Below are 22,451 nucleotides of genomic sequence, written 5' to 3' on the forward strand. Positions count from 1 at the left end.
TTGTGGTCGTTAAAGTGTAACTAAACAGACATTTTGAAGTGTCAGCTTTACTGAATTGCTTTATGTTTTGTCCAAGTATAGACCTGTAGAAGCGATACTGGACGATTTTTCCAACGTTTACTGTGTTTTCTGATTTACTACGATTTTTTAAAAGTGTTGAACCCATTTCAGATTTACCTGCTTATCTGTTCTTGATTTGATACTTCCAAAGAACAAGTGGTACTTTGAGTTCCGGTTTTATGTTTTAACCAATCAAAATTTGGTTCCTAAATAAAATCGTCTGCTGCCTGTCCCAGCAGAGTCGGCAACAAGCACTGCTTGCCACATGTGTGATGTTACCAACAGAAATAGCCATAAATTGAGCAAGGTAGCAATGTAAATGAATTGGATCTAACTAATGTGCTTGTACTGCATCTCTGGCCTTTGAATTCACTCCAAATGTACTGGCTCAGCGTGAGAGGCAACATCCTGTCGAAGTCGTAAGCACGAGGCTGACTGGGAGATTATTATTCGAAGAGCATGCTGAAACGGATTGTAAGTACAATATTTTACATGTTCTCGACATTTCTGTTGATCTTTCCTTAACTTTAATTGTTTCCTTTATTTAAAACCCTAGGGCTTGTATTTTTAGTTGTGACACTAAGCACGTATCTTTACCACAGTATCTGATCACTTCACACTTGAATTTTGGAATGATGAAGTGGAATTATTTCTGGATCTAATTTATTCCTTGTTCCCCCCCTCTCGATTCCTTTTTTCGCCACATATGTATTGTCGTGTAAGGGGGTAGATGCGTGTAGACTACTGGCTGATTTTTTATATTTTTTTACTTCGGTCAGATACAGATGATTGGAAAAAAAACTTGTCAAGGATTTCAGAATTTAATAGATCTGTTCGAAGTTTTTACGGGATGGGTCCTGTTACAATACAGACTGAATGTGCGCAAGATGAACTTTTGATTAAACATACACACACAAATGAATCTCTTGATTTTGTTATACGGCGAATGTCCAGTTTCCACCACCACGTCTGTGGTATGTTTTTATACTGTTTGATTGAATAGACTGACGTGCATTCTCTCGCAAATGTGCGCGCGTGTGTGTTTGTCTGTGCCTCAGACTTATTAATCAAAGATGATGTTGCACATTGCAGATCTATGCGACAGGAGCAAGTGGACAAGACAGCTACATTTGTCTGAGCGAAGATCCAACGGTAAGCTCTTTTAGCCGAAGACAGCGAGCCTGGCTGCATGCATGCAAGCTTCTATCATGTTCGTGTGAGTGCTGCAGGGCTATTTGACGACTTTTCATTATTCTTGATTTGGAGATCCATGCAGGGTATTAGAAAGTGCAGAATATACACGTTTGAACAAATACGATGTGTGTTTGCTCTGAAAAAAAGAAAAAACGCAACAAACAAACATTGTATTTGTTTAAAGTATCACAAATATTTATTACCTGTATCTGCATGTTTTGATAATGATGAAGGGTAAATTACTTTGACGTGTGATTTTTTTTTTTAACCACACTGATAACGAATGATAGAAACACAGACACACTTAATAACATATCCACAAAAATTGTAACAATAAATGTAAGCTGAACAATGCCTGCAACACATTTCAGGCCTCAGAAGGAAGTAATTATGAGATTCAGACGGAGAGAGAAAGCCCAACACGAAACCAGTTGTGACATTTTTTATTTCATTATGTAATATTAAAAACACGACAACAACGTATTTCCTGTACTTAGTTTCGTGCAATTATGGATTGCAAAGTATGTCTAATTGAGTGGCATAAAGAGGCACAGTTGCATGAAAAACCAACTCGGATCTTGACTAGGATCAGGATTTTACATGGACACAACCTAGAATTTAACATCCTGGGGGGAGGGGGGTACTGCGCCTTTCACATCAAGATGTAAAGATCTATTTTAAATCATACTTATTAGAAGGGAACAAAATCAAACAAACTACAACAATCGTTCTGAGGGGAGAGAATTACCTCTTCCGAAGAAATTACCTCCCTTGCTTTTCTTGTCGTGACTTATGTAGAGTAAAGTGAATAGAAAGTGAATCAGTCAGTAACAAAAAAACCACAACATTTCTTACGATCAATGAGGAGTCTTGAAGTATTTGTCAATGTTAATCTTGTATGCATAACAAACAATATATTACGGATTGATAATTAAAGAAAATCGTCTCTTCTACAGGGTTGACCCCCCTAAAAAGGACACCCACAACCATGCAAATTACTTCTGCATCTGTTGAACCAATTATTTTATATATGGTATTCATTAACTTCAGTTTATGTTCTGCCTTTCCAGTAAGTGGCAATTTTGTAAATTGAATGGTCTGACTTTTGTGCAATTTTAATTTTTTTCTCCAAATTCGGGGGTCGACTAAACAGAACGAGTTTTGACATTGAGCGGTAGCCATTTTTACCTAATTTAAACCCTTCAGGCTTTTACCTTTTTGATTATTTTGAATGTCTGAGTATGTAAAAACATCCCCTTCAACCCCCAGACTATCGATGACCCGAAGAAAGCATGCAGTTACAGCTAGGTTCAGGGCAATCCTCAGACACGAAAGCGTTGGTGTCATTGGTGATGCAAAAGGTAGATAATTTAACCTACAAATTTGCCACTTTGTGAACTGCACATGCATAAAATCAAGTTTAAGTATGCTGAATATGAAGTGATCCAGTCAATTGGTGTAGAAGTTATAGCATTTCTGTCAGTTAACAGTATTTAAAATCTCTAAAGTAAAATCTGACATATTCGAAAGTTTTGCATAAACACCCAGACAATTTTTACGATATTCTCCCAAGCTTCTCCACTTCTCAGCCCTGTCTTGGAAATGAATTCGAATAAGGCAGTCAAAATAACTTAGTTTGGAGCACCCATCAATCAGAATAAACATTAACTTTTGACACAGGAAATATCTTCTACCGAAAGCTCTCCTGGTTTTATTCTACATTATTCCTGCATAATGGTAACAAATTTAATGATAACTCTAAACAACGAAGTGACTGTGGTAAGATGAACAAAGTTAAAAAACAAAGGATTACTGTAAATGGTTTACGAATCGAAATCTAAACAAGTTTTAATGATAAGTAAAATGATAAAAAAAATAAAATAAAAAAAAGCTAACGTCCTCGCATTTGTCCAGAATTATTCCATGTTTAACATGGGAACAGAGGGATAATTGGTCTAAAGAATTTTTAAAAAGGAGGGTTAGGGTAACCCTAACCCTCTTTGGACTATCTGTATGCAATGCCCGCTATAGGTGAAAGACTTTTGTGGAAGCCATGGAAGAATGCATCGCTGTTGTGCTGGTTCAGCTTGAGGTCCTGTCCTAGCGAATATCCTGCACACACAAAAACACGACTTTTTAAGCCACTTATGTTGCATTCCGTGACATAGCTTTGTTAAAACCGTGTGCCTGATAATAATGACAGATTTTGTTGATATACATTTTTTTAAGACACCCCATATAATAATGTTTGACAATCTCTTTCAACATAGTTTACGAATCACCAATGTGTATACAAACGCAAATAACCCACAGGTCAATAAATTACTTTCCAGAGAGAGAGAGAGAGAGAGAGAGAGAGAGAGAGAGAGAGAGAGAGAGAGAGAGAGAGAGAGAGAGAGAGAGAGAGAGAGAGAGAGAGAGAGATTAAAACTAGAAAATGTGTGCTATATAAAACAAGGATAATCACTGTCAAATCTTTGCTTGTACCTGCATGGTGTTTACTGCGCTATATACACAACCTGTTTTATTTCATTTATTTTATTTTTTGTTGTTGGGGGGGGATGTTTTGTGATGAGGGTTTTTTCAAAGCCTTTACTGCTTTAGTCATTGAATCCACCCGACTTCGATTTATTGTTCAGTGATGGGTAATTGTGTGACCAACTATGTAAGTTAGTGAATGTTCTGGCTTCATACAATGACATTGCATTAATTTTATAAGTGTATGTGTGTGTGTTTCAGACAAAAGCTGATATTACAGTCCTAGTTGTATGCAGTACCTCTGCTTCTTCGTTCAGGAATCAAAGTATATAATCTAAACCGATTATTTTGTTCAATAATGTTCAGCTTACCATCCCGAAGAAGGCAGTAACGTGCCGAGATATTGATTATAGATATTAACGTACCTAACCTGGTTACTGGTGTGTTTTCTTTTTATTTCAATAATGTAAATGTGTGACAACTTGCAGGGTACTTGATGTTCAGAGCAATTTTTCTGGCAAAAGACCTTTTATGGATCAAAGAAAACTTTTGTCGTGGTGCACAAGTCAATCAATTTGGTTGATAAATAATTTGTGCTGCTTTTTCCCTGGTTCCAAAACGTAGTATGTATTACCACATGTCCTTACCTGTCATTGGCATCACATGATTCTCTGCAAGCAGTCTTTTGTGGAAATACGTCATTTAACACTTGCACTTATAGTAGGGCTGATGGGGTCTATGTCGACCAAAAGAGTGGGATTCTCTGTAGGTCGAGTTCCTGTAGGTGGATTCCCTGTATACCTAAGACTTTAAAATTGGCATATCTAGTATACAGGGAATCCCACAGGGTGCAGTTTTTCAATAAAACTTGCAAACCATACTCGAATTTCTAAGAAATATCAAAAGAAGATCGAAAAACATCAAATTCTAACGATGTCGCTAAGCATCACGTGACTTTCATTGATATTAGCAAAACGCTACAGGAACTACACCCTGTGGTATTCCCTGTATACAAGATTGCCAATTTTAAAGTCTTAGGTATACAGAGAATCCACCTACAGGAACTCGACCTACAGTGAATCCCATTCTTTTGGTCGACATAGACCCCATCAGCTATAGTAGGTGGCTGTGGAACGGTAGACATGCAACGACAACGAACAACAAAAGACAAAGTGTGGAGTACACTCATTTTTCTTAACATACGCTAAGTTTCTTTGAGAATGCTCCAAGTGAAAATCAGGGGTTCCTAGGCCTGATATCACAATTAAACAGCTTCTTCTCAGAATCAGGAGGGAAAAAACGAGATGTCGTGACAAGAACAGACAACAGCAGCAGCAACAACATTGCTAAATCGTCGCTTTAACAAAATTTCATATTTAGTATCGCAGACAAAGCACGGCTACTGATCCGACCAAAGCCACACTTCATGCACGATGGGCACATTGTTATGGCCAGCTTGTTAACGTGAGCATTGTGTATGTTTTACATAGAATTGAATGTGTTTGTCGTTGTGTCTGTCATCTATCCTAGTCGTTTGATTTAGAATAAAGCAAACTTATTACAATGACGATTTTCTTCGGTTTTTGATGAAGGATTGGCATCAAGACTTTTCCTATTTTCCAACTCTGCCACCATACACTGGCCGTTCAGGTCTGCAAATCGACCACATGGTGTGTGATCAGATTTTTCGGACATGTTCACAATGCTCACATGACCACCAAATGGAAAATCAGTTGGTATTTGTTATGTTTTTGTGTAAGCACAATCTTCATACAAGTAAACAGAAACAGTTTTGTTGCAAACAGAGCCTTCATAAGAAAAAATGCTTCTAAGTCAAAATACATACCCCCTTTTTCGTATTGCGTAAAATATACCCATAAATTCTGGACATCATATTTTTATTTTTTTTCACAACAATGAAACCAAACTTTGGCATATGTTTTAGCAATGTATTCACAATAAAACCTATGAGTTTGAAGGCTGCATCTTGTTTTGTTTATTTTTGAGTATTTTTTTGCAAACCCATGCAAATGGCCAGTTTCTGGGGAGAGACTGGGGAGATAATGGCCAGTATAGAAAGAGTTAATAAGTAAACTAATGTCAGAAGTAGGTATTTACCTTGTTTGCCTTCGCGTTCTTGATAGGCCGCTGCAGCATTTGTATCACTTCCCTTGACATTCAAAACGCCAATGTATTTCTGAAAGAAAAATAAAGATATTGACCGAAACATCACACAAGTGGTATATCATGCTAGGTTTTGTTCACAGTGCCTGTTCTACGACCACATCTGATTGTAATTTAAATAAAGAAAAACTGTATCCATTTATTACTTCTCTATTTGTGTGTGTTTGTGTGTGTGCAGGGGCGGATCACATCATTTTTAAGGGGGAGTTTCCAAATTTTCGTTTAGTTGAAGACGCGAAGCGTTCAACCTCCTTGGGGGGGTCCGACAAATGTTGATAAAAACAAGGAAAATGGATCAATCTGAGCCAAGAAACATCCCCTAATACTCCTTCCCAAAAAGTAAATATATTAAGAAGAAAAATTTGAATCACAACAAGGACAATTGATCGATCTGGCGCAACCTGAGCAAACTAATTAGCCAACTTCTTTCCAAAATCGTCACTTAGAATACAAAGGCCGGCTCCTAAGTGGTCCGGAAACCCCGGAACCCTCCGGATCCGCCCAGTGTGTGTGTGTGACCGATGACCTTCTCTAAATTCTAATCGTTGCGTTTGCATGGTAATAAAGTTTTAATACTGGATATGCCCATGAAAAAATATCATTTCTTGTTCATGTCATTGTGTGTGTGTGTGGCCAGGACCGTGACTTCTGCTTGCCTCGACGTCTTCAGAAAAGACACAAAATGCCAGCAGGCGTATGTTCTTGGAGCACTCAGTATGCCGTGATCTGCAAACAAATAAATACAAATTATTCAATTGTGTAAATAAAGAACAATCATTTTAATATTACAACAAAAAATTCATATAACTGTAGTCTTCACCAGAGACATCCACTACACTATCTTTAAATAAAACTGCCGTAAAAAATTGAAATACTATAAAACTTACCCCCACTCAGATCTATTTGGGATTATTCAAGTTTCAACCATGAAACGATGCCGGTTTGGACAGATCTGCTAGTTTGCCGCTGAAACTGAAATCAAAGGCGATCTTCAGAACTATTTCTAATCTTGTATTTGTGATTAATATAAAATACTGATCTTCCCAATAGAAGCTGATGTGTATACACATGACCAGGACAAGGTATTTTGTTACAGGGCATTTACGCAGACGTCGCAGTTCAAAATATCGTTTTAGATCTGATTTTGTACAGCAGCCTGTGTGATTCAGAATCGTCTGCCCTTTTTCGGTTTAACATTTTATGGACGATTCCTATGAGACTGCTCAATCATAACTGATGACAAATTCAGAAACAGATGATGGTTTCAAGTAGGCTACAGTAATGATTCGTTAAAAATGTCAAGCCACTCGTCGATCATTCACACTCAAAGAACCCAAGCCAAATCTGCTCTGGTTCCGAGCAGCTTTTTCCAACTGAGACCCTAATTGTTACGCATCTGCCGCGAAAAGATAGACCACAAACAAGCGGCACTGTACCATGCTTTCGTTTATGTTGCTAAACAGATTAAATGTGCATTGTAAATGTGCTTACAGCAAAGAAATGCATCCTTACTTACCACAAAAATACTGGTACCACATTCATCGCACTTGTGTCTTCTTACCAAAACCTATCGATATGTTTGTTTACGATATATTGGTAATTACTAACCGTTAACTATTTTTCAAAAATCTGAAATGACTTTTAAGAATCAAAGAAAGATTCGCTAAAACAGTTGACTTCAGAAAATAAGCAATATTTTTCTGAACCATGAAATAAAAATCGAAAACTCCGTTTGATCTTTTATTTTGGTAGATTGATGACAACAGCCGGAACTGAAAGTACCAGAACCAAAAATTAAGGGCATTAATCAGGAAAACTAAGAAGATTGTCGTTCCTGGCGCGCACTTCACATGTCCGTCAAACAGTGTCCGAGTGAGAGAAAAAATTTTTTTTTTTCGCAGTTCGACAGTATATGAGGCCCTTCTTGATATCAAAGTGTAAAGGTTGCTGAACGATTTTTTTCCTTTTTGCTTGTTTAGTTACACTTTAATAGAATTATAAACAAACAAGCAAACAATAACATTGATGAAAACAGATGTAATGATTAATCATTTCTGTGTTGTTGATTTATTGAGAATGATTGCTCACCCTTCCTTAGAACTCAAGTACGTTGAAGAGTTATCCTTTTGCTTATTTTGACTATTGACTGGATAAAAGCAGAATGGATAAATGAGTGTTTCTTTGTGAAATAAGATGTAAGTCTGTTATCTGTTTTTTTATACATAAATTTATATTATTTTAATTAATTTAATTTCAAAACTAAAATGTCAGGCCAATTGATTCGTCATTGTGTTTTTGAGTCACTTGAGAAAATGTGACTCTATGTAATCGGTCAGTGTTAGTCTGTCCGGCCGGCCGGCTGTCCGGCCGGCCGGCCGTCCGGCCGTCCGTAGACACCACCTTAACGTTGGACTTTTCTCGGAAACTATCAAAGCGATCGGGCTCATATTTTGTTTAGTCGTGACCTCCAATGACCTCTACACTTTAACGATGGTTTCGTTGACCTTTGACCTTTTTCAAGGTCACAGGTCAGCGTCAAAGGAAAAATTAGACATTTTATATCTTTGACAAAGTTCATCGGATGTGATTGAAACTTTGTAGGATTATTCTTTACATCAAAGTATTTACATCTGTAGCCTTTTACGAACGTTATCAGAAAAACAAGGGAGATAACTAGCCTTTTCTGTTCGGCAACACACAACTTAACGTTGGGCTTTTCTCGGAAACTATAAAAGTGACCGGGCTCAAATTTTATGTGAACGTGACTCCCAGTGACCTCTACACTTTGACGTTTGCTTTGGTGACCTTTGACCTTTTTCAAGGTCACAGGTATGTCTTGAATTCTTCAGGTATGCATTGTGTTGTGAATAGCAATTTCTTCCTGTCCATCTGATGCCTCATATAATATTCAGAACTGCGAAAGTGACTCGATCGAGCGTTTGCTCTTCTTGTTTCATTTGTATTATTGTTTTTCCCCTTAATGTCAACTCCAAGGGTAACTGGTCACTTTTTTTTGGTTTCAAACAGCAAACTACAAAGATGTCAACAAAATTCTGCAGTCATTTGGGAAGATGACCAAGAGTATCAATGGTAAGCCAGACCTAAAGCATTTAACCCCTTCACTGCCACAGTATAACAGCATTTTGGTATTGCTGTGCGCCAGGGCAAATTTCGCTTTCTTCGGTAGGTTCACTAATCTGTTCACTGCTCAATCATTTATTGAGATATCTCTTAGATCTTTGGCATGTGGTTTGCTTACACCCTTGGCTATTATGTGATAACATGATCATGGGACTTTGTTTGTGATTGTTATAGTAAAAATCGATATAATGACCATTTTTGTCAAAAATTACAGTTTCCAAACTTTCACACACACACTGCAGCACGTAAAACCACAGAAAACACTGCTAAAACTGGTGTCAAACATCAGGTACTCACATTACAGCCCATAACAGTATTCTTCTGTGTGGTAATCCATAAATCACTTCTTGTAGAGCTTCCAGAACACTGTATCATTTGAAAACAGGTCTACGAGTTGATGTCCGACTTTCGGCCGCCATTTTGAATTTTATAGATCTATCGGAAAAAACTTCTAAAAATGTTTTTACCACGTAGTACTAACTTATCTGAACGGTCAATGGGAAAGAACTGTGTTTAAACCCCTACAAGAAGTTGGACAGAGGTTACCTCCCATTTAGTTTTCACAAATGTGACCCTCCACCACGAAATGAGTCGCATGTCACCTCGCGCGGTTCTGCGCTAGGCTTAATACAAGTCCGGGGAGTGTCTGGTAACAGTGTGAGGGTCACCTTAGTCACAGGCTTATAACTCAAACAGTTTTCGCTCTTTTCTAAAACGGTTTTCACCACTGGATAGAGCATAAAAAACTCTTCAGGAACATGTAAAAATATAAAAATCATGCAAAGGTGACATGCGACTCATACCGTCGTGGAGGGTCACAAATGTCCTGAAAAGTGCTGATGTAAGTACTAGTATGGGCGTATGACAAACCAAACATGACCACGTACCTAGTACGTGCTGGGCAGTGAAGGGGTTAAGTATGACCATGCTTGAATGTAAATTAAAAACAAACATCTTGTCTACTCTTATAGAAAATCAACCTTTCTTTGCACAAATAATAATAATTATGTTTGTGTTCTTTTCGTACCTCAAAGTATCTCTAATGTAACATTCATTTAGTATCTGCTTTTAAACAAATGTGAAAGAATTGATTAGCTAACTGAAATGCTAGCTTAAAATTATGAAGACGTTAGATTTATGTGTTACATGTGTTCTGCATAAACAGATATCTTATTTCCATGTTTCATCTTTCTATGTTTCATCTTGCATTGGATGTCATTTTTCATAAATGCTTCCTCTGTAAATTCTTAGATTCTCGTGACAAGATTCGCAAGATTAAGGAGGACCTGTCTTCGTGCAAGACTCTGCTGCATTTCAAGCGTGATGAGCTACGCAAACTTTGGCGTGATGGGGTGGAGCACAAGGCAGTTCTCAGTATGCTGGAACAGATGTTAGTGTGTTTGTCTGTGTAATTATATGTATGTCTGACTGTCTTTCTGCATCTCTGTGTGTTTGTAGTGTGTATTTGCATCCATCCCTGTATGTCTAACCTACTAACTTGGGCCCTTTGTTCCTTGCGGAATATGAGCCATTGACAATGTTTATTCTCTCACTCCCACTCTGCCCTGGGCTGTTCTCTCCACCACTGTCCAGCTGTTACCCAGCTTCTTTAGCCCTGCCTCCGCGTCTAGCCTCCAGCTATTTCTTGACCTTCCCCTCTTTCTCCAAGTGAGAGCCTGGCGGGTGATGTTGGATGTTGGTTTCCAAAGGTTGGTTTTCAATCCAACCCCACTTCTTCCTTAGTCAGGCTGTCAACCGGCTCCTGGCCTGCCCATTTCCACAGCTCTTCATATCCCTGTATGTCTGTTAGTGTGTTATGGTTTGAATCTCTTTTGATGCTGCAGCCCTTTCCTTACCAACCTGCCACACCCCCTTTTGGGAAGACATGTCTTTTGTTTCAAATTATTTATTTTTGTTTGGCTCAGACCATTTTGCCACTGAGGTTTCAGCAAATAGGTTGATTGTTTTTATTTCAGAGAGCAAATTAAAGAAGTTCCTGACAAGATGGATGAATACATTTCCAAGAAATTCTACCTTCATGCCACTGACCTCATTGTTCAAGCAGGTAACATTTAGAAACATTGATGTCACAGTTGATGAAAGTCATTTCATCTGGGTAAAAGACAAGAAAATACAGTTCATTGTAAAACTGAAAGCCTGTACAATTAAAGCATTTTTTTGTATGTAATGCAAGAAATTGCTGTAGAAAATAACTGTTGTGGCACATGGTGTATGCATTTAGTGCGCTTACTTCCCTTTGTTCTCGGATGAGTTTGCTGTATTTTCAGCTGAGATAAAGAGCTAGTTACTTTGTTAATTTTGAATTTTGCAGCGCAGGTTAGTTTGAGTGATTAAGGACACTTAAGTTGTATTTGCAGTGGCCAAGCTGGAGGGACCTTTGGCTGGAGTAGACGCTTTGAGAGACCTTCGTTCAGAACTCATGGGAAGAAAAGAGGTGGGTTGCTTTGTTGGAGAGAGAGAAGAGAGAGAGAGAGAAGAGAGAGAGAGAGAGAGCAGGGCCGGATCTGCGGGGGGGTTCCTGGGTTCCGGAACCCCCCCCTGGCCATCCGATGTACCTCTCAGAGAAAAGAAGAAAAAATATGTGGACTTTTTAAGCCCTTCCCCCAACTCCCTTAGTTTATTTGGTCTTCTAAAGCTATTTAAAATTATGAACAACATCAAGTCGACAACGGCCTGCCCTCCCCCTTATAAGTCCATCATCATAGGCCGCAAGTCAAGTCACACGCTACACTATCACTAGTATTAATAGTATCAGAGAACCGATTGCAACAAGATATCATCTGCGCTATCGGGGAACCGATGTTTCGGAAAGGGACTGTACTGTACTCTGTGAGATCATTGAGTGCTCGCCCCTATACCTTTCCCACTTCCGCGTGTGTTTGAGACAGATTGAACACGTGTTGTTTCAGTACTGCAGTATTTAATTCAATTTCTCCAACTCACTCATTTGGGATTATTCCACTGAACCACTATGGTAAATGAATATCTGAAGTATTTTGTTACTGTTGAAAATGTGTAATTTTGATTCCCAGTTGCAAGGAAAGACCAAAAAATGACCTCACAAATGCAACATTTTCTCGGCTTATGGGAGGCTTTGCCCCCCAGACCCCCCAGCGGGGCTTTGCCCCTGCACCCCACCGGGGCCTCGGCGGCCCCTGGACCCCTGCCTTCAGTTGGAACCCCCCCTCAAATGAACTTGGTCCGGCCCTGGAAAGAGAGAGAGAGAGAGAGAGATCAGGTACTAACGTAGAATAAAATTGTACTGCCATGAATGTAAAACTTGGGGTGAAAGAAAGTAACTTTTTGAAATAACTTTTTAATATTAACATTGTTTATTAGTTTATAGATGGTTTTACCTCTGTTTCAGACTTTGCATGAAAAATTGATTGAGGAGCTGAATCGTCAGATCTACGTGCGCTCAGTACAAACACCTAGCTTGCAAAGGGGTGGGTCTAATCGTCTGAGTAGACGTGATGCCAGCGTTTGGGGATGGACGGATGGTGCTGACACACCAGTGACTTCACGTGGTAGTGAGAGGTTTTTTTTGTCATGATGTATGTTTATTGTTGTAAAACTTAAAACACATGAAAATATACCCTTGAGGATCTTTTTATTTTTTGGTTAACCCCACCAAAATCCTAGCTTTATGGTAGAAATGAAACTGATACAGAGAAATGTTATTTAATAATAATAATAATAACGATTACTTATATAGCGCGTAAACCTCGTGGTGACGAGCCCAGAGCGCTTTACACTTACACAATCATAATACAAACAAGGAAAGAGAACTAAATCCGAATAAATTCAAACATGGTCACACACACCCACACACGCATGCACACACACACGCACACACACACACACACACACACACACGCACGCGCACACACACACACACACAATCTTTGTTTCGTCATTGTCAATGTTCAGGTAACCCGCAATGTCATTCCATGTACGCATACGTTATTCTAGTACAAAACAAACGCTGAAGAGATAGTTAAAAAAAATGATTACAGTAGTCTGTTTGATCTTTTTAATTGTTTTGAACTTGCAAGCTATATTTCACCTAGATGTAAAGAGAAAGGGAGTGTGAACTAGGAGCATTTTGCGGGTTGCCTTTTTTTGATCAGCATTGATTTGGAAAGATGTCTTCTCAATCTAATTGTACCGTGGAATCCCCTTTTAAGACCCCCCAATTTAAGACTTCCTCCCTTTTAAAACCCTGTTTTCTTGGTCATTTAGTTCATAACCTCTGTAAATTTACCCATTTTTAAGACTCTTTCAGACCTGATTTTCTAAGACTTTTGGAGGTCTTAAAAGGGGGGTTCTACTGTATACATTGTAGTTATTTTGAATTATTTGTCTGCAGACTCTGACTCCAACAAGGGCACGCTAGAGGTGACTGAAGATTTGAACCGCGATCCAACAGAGAACCTGGACCATTTTATCTCCATCCTCACAGAATCTCTCTATGTACTGCGCAAACTACCTGAGGCAGTAGAGGTAGGTATGTGCTTATGTGTGCCTGCATGCGTATGTGTGTGTGTGTGTGTTTGCATTGTATTGTAGCTTTTGACCAAAGAAGCTACAAGCTGATTTCCCACAAAGAACTTTTTGTCATTGTTAGAACTGTCGCCCTTAAAGTACCAAGATTTGAATATTCTTTCCTCCCATTTTGTATTTTTCTTTCTGTTGTTCTTTTTTTTTAATTTTGATTTTTAACATTTGTATTGTTATGGTTACTTACGCATAGTAATGTTTTGGTTTCAACAGATCACGAAAATGAGGATTGAACCAGAGCTCTTGTCTTTAGTTGCCAAAGCGACACAGCAAGTTGCAGAAAGGTGAACTGTTCCAGTGAAATGATTTTAGCAGATTTTGTTACGTTTTTGTTTGTGGCGTGCGTGCGTGCGCATGTGTGGGTGTGTGTGTGTGTGTGTGAGTGAAGTGCGACACATGTGCAAGAGTGTTTCTGTGGAGTGAGAGGTTTTGACTGTTATTTAACAGGGATGTTGCTAAGATTGTTTTCTTCTGCAAATTTGCTGCAACGACCATAAAAGTGTCAGCAAGTGGCTCAAGTTTTAGGCAGTTGTTGGTGACACCTGTCCCCTAGGGTGAAAAAGTTTGGTCATTCTTACAGAATGGTTACACAATTTTCAGCAATTTGAAATGAATTTTGTCATTGCGCCCACTGTCGACACCAAACAACATCCCTGTGCCAAATTCAATGTTCTGTTGATCTATCTGTTTTTCTGCTTGCATTTTTTTATTATGACTTTTATGTCAGTCCACTATAACAAAAAATATATAAAAAAAGACCATTAGGTTTATATACTTTTGAATGTTTTGTTTTGTCCATAATCAAACTTTTCATGGACTGACCTTTCTTGTTTCTTGATTCTGTTTACCTTGGGGTCACAGTATGGGTCAGCAGAGCGACAGTTTGGCCAGCCAATCAGAGCCCAGACATCTGCTGGATCTACTGAAGCTTATCTTCCAACAGTTCCGCTGTGTAGCCAACACCCATCAGGTTGTGCTCAATAACGTGCGCAGGCTCACCGTGAGTTGATTGTCTTCTTTTACGTTTTTTTTAAGGCTTCCACTTTTCCCGAGAAATACAAAAGTGAGATCCCGATTAATGTGATCACATTTGCATTTAATTGCACCGTTTTAAATGTAAAATTCAAAACAATTTCAGAGCACCACTAGAATTTCAGTGGGTTTTTTGTTTTGTTTTTTTCCTGTGGGAGCCCTGTTTACTTATTCACTATTTATTGATTAACCTGAGAGAAATGTTATGCTTTGATGTCACTGAGTCATCTGTCAGATCATTCTGTCTATCTATCTGTTGCTTTATATGTTTACTAGTGGATTTTCTGCAGTGTATAGCAGTAATGAGTTCATTTGTGCAGTCTTTTGTAGCTCAGGCTGATTATAGAAATAGTCTGTGGACATAGCACATTGTTCATGGATCTACCATAATCCAACAAGATTTATAGCACTATAATGTATAATGTATGTCTTTTCTGTTAGTTAGATGAAACATTTTGACTTTGACAGATGAAAGATAAGGCCATAGATTACGAAAAGGTTGCATCAAAACAGGAAACAATTATGGGGTCATAACTTCTGAGAAGGGCTGTGTAAAAAAATGTCTTTATGTTAGACACGCGATTTTGCCTCTTGTGTGTGGTATATGAATACATGCAACTTGCAAGTTTTAAGCTTTAAATCATTCATATTCCCTGGTTTCTGATTGTGTGGGAAGCTAAGTTTTATCGATTATTCTTTTCATTTTTGAAGCAATTCCCTGGGATTGATGTTGAGGTATGGTGCAAACCTAAAACAGAATGTTTAATATCTTTTGTATGGTAGTGGTTGTAAGTGTTGTACCATTCTCTGAGTCTCACAGCTTGCGTGTGTAAAGTCTGTCTCCTCTTGTGCTAATTTCCTGAATGAGAGAATGAGTTGGTTAAAATGAATGGAATGACTATATGCTGATGTACTTCTGTTTCTGTCTTCATGCAAAATGCTTGATGCATTATCTTTTTCTTAGCATGGTAGTGAGGTCTCTTTTAGTTTTATATTACATTGGCTGTTCTTCTGTTGTTGTTTTGGTATGGCTCTGTCAGCTTTAGAGTGTCTCAGGATACTCAAAATAACTGGTGGCTTTTGGTCTTTAAATTCATTTTAAACTTCCGCTCCTTGACGCAGTGAGTGCCAGAGGATACACGCTCTTGCATTAGCGGCAAAGCAGCAGCAGCAGCAGCAGCATTGAAGTGCGGCTTTGTATTGGGTAATTTGATTGTCACCCCTCCGCCAAGAGACACCTCCTCCTCCACAGCCAACGAGGATGAAACGAAGTCGATGATCTTTAATCCCTCACCTTTTGGTCTTGCCGGCGTCACTGGCGAACCGTCCATGTTGAGTCGCCCCAGCAATTCCGCCAAACCACTGGCACCTCTGGCGGTGTCGTTGCTCATGGGGCCTCCCCCATCTTTTGCTTGCAGGGTTTTAATCCCTGCCCGAAGCAGGGCAAGATGCCCCCTTTTTATGTTGGCACTCAGAGAGTCCAAATCCTCCGGCTGGACACATTTGAGGGCCGCCAACGAATCAAACCCCTCTTTGACGAGGACGCTGATCACCGCTGAAGGAAGGTTTGACTCCTTACACCATTGTTCTATTTCGGACATGATCACAAATAATGTTCACTTGCTGACGCGCGCACTTCAATGCTGCTGCTGCTGCTTTGCCGCTAATGCAAGAGCGTGTATCCTCTGGCACTCACTTGCCAGAACGTTTGGCGCCAAAACCTCCCCTACAACACCCTCCCCCCTCCCTCCTTACTTCTAGGTCCCGCCCACATCCGCTATCTCCATTCCTTCCCCCTTCCTCTCCATCCTTGTCCAGTCCTAAATACCATCGCCTCACCTTCAGTTTAAAAACAATTTATCGTTCCTCTAAACTGACACTTTTTAAGTGAATCCATGCATGATTAAATTGTAGTGCTGTTAAAAGTACTTCATTAAAAGTGTATGTTATTCTTGAGAGTAATACTCATAAACTAAAACAGTTATTCTTCAACGTCTGTCTTAACTGTGTATTTGCAGCATGTCAAAACTGTAGATCTTCCTGTTCAGTTCAATCATAGACATAGACAATTTTTGGGTTTTAAACAGCATACATGCATATAGAAGTTTGCACGCATTAGTATTATTTTTTTGTATCATGTTAAGGAATTAAGTTTTTTTAATTCAGATAAACAGTGCGTATACTCTTGCAAAATCTGTGTCCAGTTGGAAAAATCTAGAAAACATCATTCTTTCAGGTTCCTTCAGAAAGCAAGGATCATAAAGCACCTTTATGTTTGAAACCTGCTAAGAGTGGACATTACTTTTCAATCAGGCTCTTTGGGAAGCCCAAAACTGTTCAGAATGAGCAAAAAATTGTGAGAGTTCTAGTTCAACAGAAGCTTTTGTTGTGATGGATTTCCTTTGAATTTCTGATTCTAGTTTATGACTCTGGCTTTTTGAGTTTGATTTTCCGCTTTGAAAAATGTTTTTTAATGGTTGACCTTTCTGCCAGTTAATGTTGGAGCTGGGATCATAGTGGTGTATTATTCCAGAAGTCAAGTTGTGAAAGTTTCATTGCTGGTTTACAGGCATTGTAAAAGGAAAGAGACTGTGACATGATGAAAGTGCCCATTTTTGAAAGCCATAGTGCAGATTTGCATGTTTTTAAGTACTTACTGTCACTGGAGAAAAAGATGTCCCTAGTTCTAACAGCTCTGCTGGCATCCCAAATTATGTTCAGTGTTAAAATTTTGTTTGTTTTGGATTGTTTGTTATGTTTGTGTTCTGCTTCAGTCTACATTTTCACCTCATTTCTGTTTTGATTGTTGTTTGGGCTCTGTTTAAGCATTTGCCGTGGCATTTTGTCTTTGAGTTGCCATTCAAAGGCACACATCTGTGGCTAGTACTTCATCTTTCTGTTTATGTCATTTCATTGATGCATGTTTTTTTTAAAGGACCCCAGCAGGCTTTTTTTGTGTCCAAAACGAGTTCATTTGCGTTTTGGCGTGACTTGGGTTAACCAGGCGTATGCATGCCGTAGGAAATTGTTTTCTCACCTTCCCTCACAGGGTTTAGTTTATTTCGGAATCGTTTTGGGCCATAATCCGACGAATTTGTGGCTGAAGCGAAGCATTTTCACGTTCCGATCTGGCGGCCATTGTATCGCGAACGTCCGCGAGAGTACGGAAGTGGTGAATTCTGGGTAAAATTCCGATGATGTCACAAGCAGTATTAATGGCAGAAGCAACTTTCGCTGCTGAACCTTACAGTTTTGAGCCTGGGGGTTAAAATCAAGGGTCTGCGCGCCTCGTGATTAGTAATTTTTTTTACAAATCACGTTAATGCTCTCGATATTTTCTTGTCATCTCCAAAGTCAAGGCACAAAAATAAAATCCCTTGACTTTTGGGGTAGCGCGACTGTATGTTTAGAATTTTTTTTTTTTTTTCATTACTAGATTGTCCCGTCGCTGGGAAATTCGGGTCACTTCCTCCAAGTGGAAAGCTAGCAGCAACAGAGTCGCGCTACCCCAAAGTCAAGGGATCTATGGGATTTTTTTCTTCTTTTCTTTATTGTCCCATCGCTGGGAAATTCGGGTCGCTTCCTCCCAGTGGAAAGCTAGCAACAACAGAGTCGCGCTACCCCAAAGTCAATGAATCTATTAGATTTTTTTTCATTTCTTTATTGTCCCATCACATTCCACAACTTGGACAGATACCACAACTTGGACACATACCACATCTTGGACACATACCCATAGCTGCCAACCCTCCCTAGAAAACCGGGAAATTCCTGATTTTATGTCCAGTCCCGGATTTTCCCGAATAGTGCAAAAGTGTCCCGATTAAAAAAATTCGAGTATAGTTATATAATGACTGGAGTGTATTTTCAAGCGCCTGTACTCGGCGTAGTTTCACTTATGAAATCTCGTTCAGCGCGAGGCTTCGTCACACAAACGCTGTGATCAAAATCGATACTAAACGAGAATAGGCGAGATTTGTGGCTAGCGCATGCGCTTCAGTCGAATGTGGATGAGAAACAGAAGAAGAAGCTGCAGCAGACGACCACTTGGACACAGACCACATCTTAGACGCATACCACAACTTGGACACATTACCATATCTTGGACACATACCGCAACTTGGACACATACAGTGGAGTCCGGGTACAACGAATCTCAAGGGAGATACATTTTAGTTCGTTATATCAGTAATTCGCTGTAGAGTTTTCAACCCTAAATGGCCTCAAGACAAGTTTTCCCACTCACCTTCAAATGATCGTCCCATCGATCTTTCCTTGGAGAGTACAATCTCTGCATGCTTCATAATATAATCCATAGAGAGGCATAGTTCAAATGTTCACTTTACTGTAATTTTAGAAGTAAATTTTAAAAAGTCGTGTAAAAGCATGTACGGTATATTCCGGGTCATAAGGCGGGACTTTTTTTCCTGAGTGTATCAAAATAGAAAAAAATCAAAGAGACCGCCTGAGTACCAGTCAAACAACTTGTGATAATGCATGTTTCAGCTGAGACATCAAAGAGACCGCCCCATAGATTAAACTGTCACTGACCCCCTGCAGGAAGTGTTTCCTCTCTCATATGACAGGGGAACCACCTCTCATAGCTAAAACTGGGTCATTGACCCCTGGGAAGAAGGTCAGTGTCTATTAAAAACGCTCGCTGGACCCGAGTACTCTTCAGACATTCACACACACACACACACACACACACTCTCTCTCTCCCTCCCTCTCTCTTTCTTTCTTTCTTACACACACACACACACACACCACACACACACACACACACACACACGAGTACAGACTCATGCACGCGCACACACACACACACACACACACACACACACAAACAGTAACACTAACACATGTTCATTTAATGAACACACACACACCGCGCGAGAGAAAAAGACTACAGGAAGGCATTGACGTCAAAGACTTTCGACCGTCACTATTCTTGGTTTACGGTACCATTCCGCTGCTTTGCTACGAGTATGCCATTGTCTTGGTTGGCCGAGACCTTGCACCGTTCGTTGTAGCCTTGTGATTTTTAGAGACAAAACTGCTCTGGGGGGATGAAAACGTGTTTGTTATAAGAGGGGTTCGTTATGCAAATGAGTTCAAAAGGTTCGTTGTAGCCCGAAAGTAACAAGTAAGAAATAGAAGGCTGTCTGCCGGGAAATCAATGGCAGTTCGTTAAAAGCGGGATTTCGTTATACCCAGGTTCGTTATAGCTGGACTCCACTGTAGTTGAAGTTCTATCGGATTTGTTGTTGGTTATGTTGTTGAAGACGTATTATGTTCTCGAATTTGAGTCGATGTTGTTGTCGTCGTTGTAGATAAAATCAAGGTTGTTACGTGTCAAATCAATCGTGTTCCACCTACTGTTTATCAGTGTAAAGCTGTTGTTGGTGGTGTTGTTGACATTGTAGTTGTTCTTGGTTTTTGAGTTGTTGTCAGTGTTGTTGTTGTAGTTGTTGTAGTTGTTGCCCAATGTTGTACTGTGTTGTTGTTGTTTTTGTTATTGTTGATACAGTTTCGCTGGTTTCTCAACAATGCTGTTGTGGTTGTAGTTGTTGAGGTTGTTGTTGTTGTTGTTATTGATGTAGTATCGCTGGTTTCTCAACAATAGTTTTGGTTAACAATAGTGTTGTTGTGGTTGTTGTTGTTGTTGTTGTTGTTGGGTCCAGCCGATTCATTTTCACAGCCCATTTCTGCTTGAGCCTTGAGTCGGATGGAAACAAATGAAAACTCAAGCCTGAGTCCTTTTTTTGCAACTCCGAACATACGGCAGCAGCACACTCTCTCGGCATGATGTCGGGAATACGCGCGCATCCACGGCTGCAGCAAAGACGCAGACCAAGCGTCGCTACTTTCGCTTCCGATTCCTGCTTGTGACGTCACAGCCAACGGCTTGCCGCCGCGGTGATTTTGAAGTCTCGCGTAGCAGATGAATTTGGCCGCATTTTGTGTAAAATTAGACTGATGCAACACAAAACCTGTGATTTACTGTTCGGTTTTTGCATCTTTAGATGCTTACCTACAGGGATCGCGCTAGCTTTTTAAAAAACGCGTAAGTCATACGCAACGAAACGAAAAAAACGCGTCACGGATCAATATTTTTCCGTACTACGAAAACACGTACAGACACAAACAAAACACGCACGAAAGACTTAAAGACACTCCTTACCTAAATACGGCGAGTTTTCCTGTCGAACTCCGCGCACGCCTGTCGAATAACACCCCTGCTGTCTCCAACCTTCGGGCCTTGCGAGTTTGTTTCCTGCTCTAATACGACTAGACACACTTTTCGCCTTTTGGAAGCGCGAGATGGGAGAGCAGCTAATGTCTGTTTCATTATCCGACAAGACATTATCTGGTAATACCCTCGTTACGTTCGTTTGCGATACTTCGATGCAAAAAGAAACGGACTTTAGTTTTGACGCGCAGATTTCATGTGTGTCGTCACTTCTCGAGCCCTATAGTCAGTTTCAGGATCGGGTGATTATTAAGTCAGAGCAAAAGCGCTGCGTGAAGACAAGAAAAAGTTACAATATTTTTGCGTATGGCTTACGCTGCGCGGCGAAAAAAACGCGTCAGCGACTTTTAAAATGCGTCAAATACGCAAAAATCGTGCGTAAACGCGATCCCTGTACCTATCATTAAATCAACGCCGACTGCTTTATCTGACCTTAAAAAGAGCCTGTTGGGGTCCTTTAACACTATATACATGTACAGTAAAAAAAAAAAATGCACGACGGTATGAAGAATATAATAAAAAGTGTATGGTATCTCAGAAACAAAATAAGTTTCAATCTTTTCAAGAGTGGCTTTTGCTTGGATTTAAACTGATCCATATTTACATTCTGATTTTTTTTTTAAATGTTCAACAAAGGATTTTGAAAATGAAGAACATGATGCGATGTGTAATAGTTGGAAGTTCAGTGCAAATAATAGAAGATAACTAATATTTTATAATGTCAGGGCAATCAGCACTTAAATCAATCCATTACCATTGTGAGCTGTTGTACCTTTATCCTGTAAGGTTTAACTCTTACCAGTTCAGGGGTTTTAGGGCATATTTTACAGTGCTGTTGGTGCCTACTTGCCGAGTGGCTATCTGGGGTCATATTCTAAATGAAATATAGAAAGTTATATATCAAATGAAAGGAAAATGAATAAGCTTTTCATATTTGCAAAGAGAATTGTGCTATCTTTAAAGGTAAAAAAGGTTATGGGGGTCACAACATGATATTTGTTGAAATTTGTACGCCCATTTTTTGGAACACGTGACAAACACAAAGAAGAAATTTTTTTTGTGTTCAGTTTATTTTAGATATGCTGCTAACTAGTCTGTTTTGGCATTCATTTTACATAACATAGCAAAGTTTTATTGAGTTTTGCTGATAAACAAAAAAGTTATTGTCACCTGATTACCCCCACCCAAATGTCAAAGTTGGATGTTTCATGACGTAGGCATGCCTAAGGCCAACAACAAAAAAAGTCTGTTTACGGTATCCCAACCGACCCTAGCTATTTTTCGCGCGACCCTAGACTTTTTTTTGGCATTTGGGGCGAGAAAAAAAAGAAGAAAAAAAGTCTTTGTTTTTTTGGCAAAATAACAAGAATATGGTTTTTTTGAGAGGGGGGGAAAAAAAAGAAAAAAAAAAGTCTGTTTTTTGGAAAAATAACTTAAAAATATGTTTTTTGGCGAAAAAAAGAAAAAAAGAAAAAAAATCCCGACCTACCGACCCTATTTTTTTGGGCCTATGTTACCATTAACAGAC

General features: G+C 39.4%; 1 protein-coding gene and 1 long non-coding RNA gene across 6 annotated transcripts in view; one reads left to right on the top strand and one right to left on the bottom strand.

Moving 5' to 3' along the window:
• LOC138982409 (exocyst complex component 4-like) overlaps positions 1–22,451 on the top strand; it is a 44,686-nt gene that overhangs the window by 1,908 nt on the left and 20,327 nt on the right. For 2 of the 5 annotated variants that reach the window (XM_070355678.1, XM_070355683.1), the window contains exons 4-12: positions 8,944–9,006; positions 10,309–10,447; positions 11,034–11,122; positions 11,436–11,512; positions 12,446–12,608; positions 13,448–13,581; positions 13,852–13,922; positions 14,500–14,638; positions 15,382–15,405. In XM_070355678.1, the coding sequence (XP_070211779.1) occupies positions 8,944–9,006; positions 10,309–10,447; positions 11,034–11,122; positions 11,436–11,512; positions 12,446–12,608; positions 13,448–13,581; positions 13,852–13,922; positions 14,500–14,638; positions 15,382–15,405 (899 nt within the window). The remainder of the gene's footprint in view (positions 1–8,943; positions 9,007–10,308; positions 10,448–11,033; positions 11,123–11,435; positions 11,513–12,445; positions 12,609–13,447; positions 13,582–13,851; positions 13,923–14,499; positions 14,639–15,381; positions 15,406–22,451) is intronic. The other 3 variants (XM_070355680.1, XM_070355681.1, XM_070355682.1) reach the window with 3 other exon arrangements.
• LOC138982407 (uncharacterized) lies at positions 13–7,216 on the bottom strand. Its single transcript, XR_011460863.1, has 3 exons — positions 6,804–7,216; positions 5,851–6,642; positions 13–3,366 (listed from the first exon to the last, which is right to left on the bottom strand). It is a non-coding gene; the product is annotated as an uncharacterized lncRNA (long non-coding RNA).

The sequence above is a fragment of the Littorina saxatilis genome, linkage group LG12 (genome assembly GCF_037325665.1).
Source record: "Littorina saxatilis isolate snail1 linkage group LG12, US_GU_Lsax_2.0, whole genome shotgun sequence".
NCBI classification, from domain to species: Eukaryota; Metazoa; Mollusca; class Gastropoda; order Littorinimorpha; family Littorinidae; genus Littorina; species Littorina saxatilis.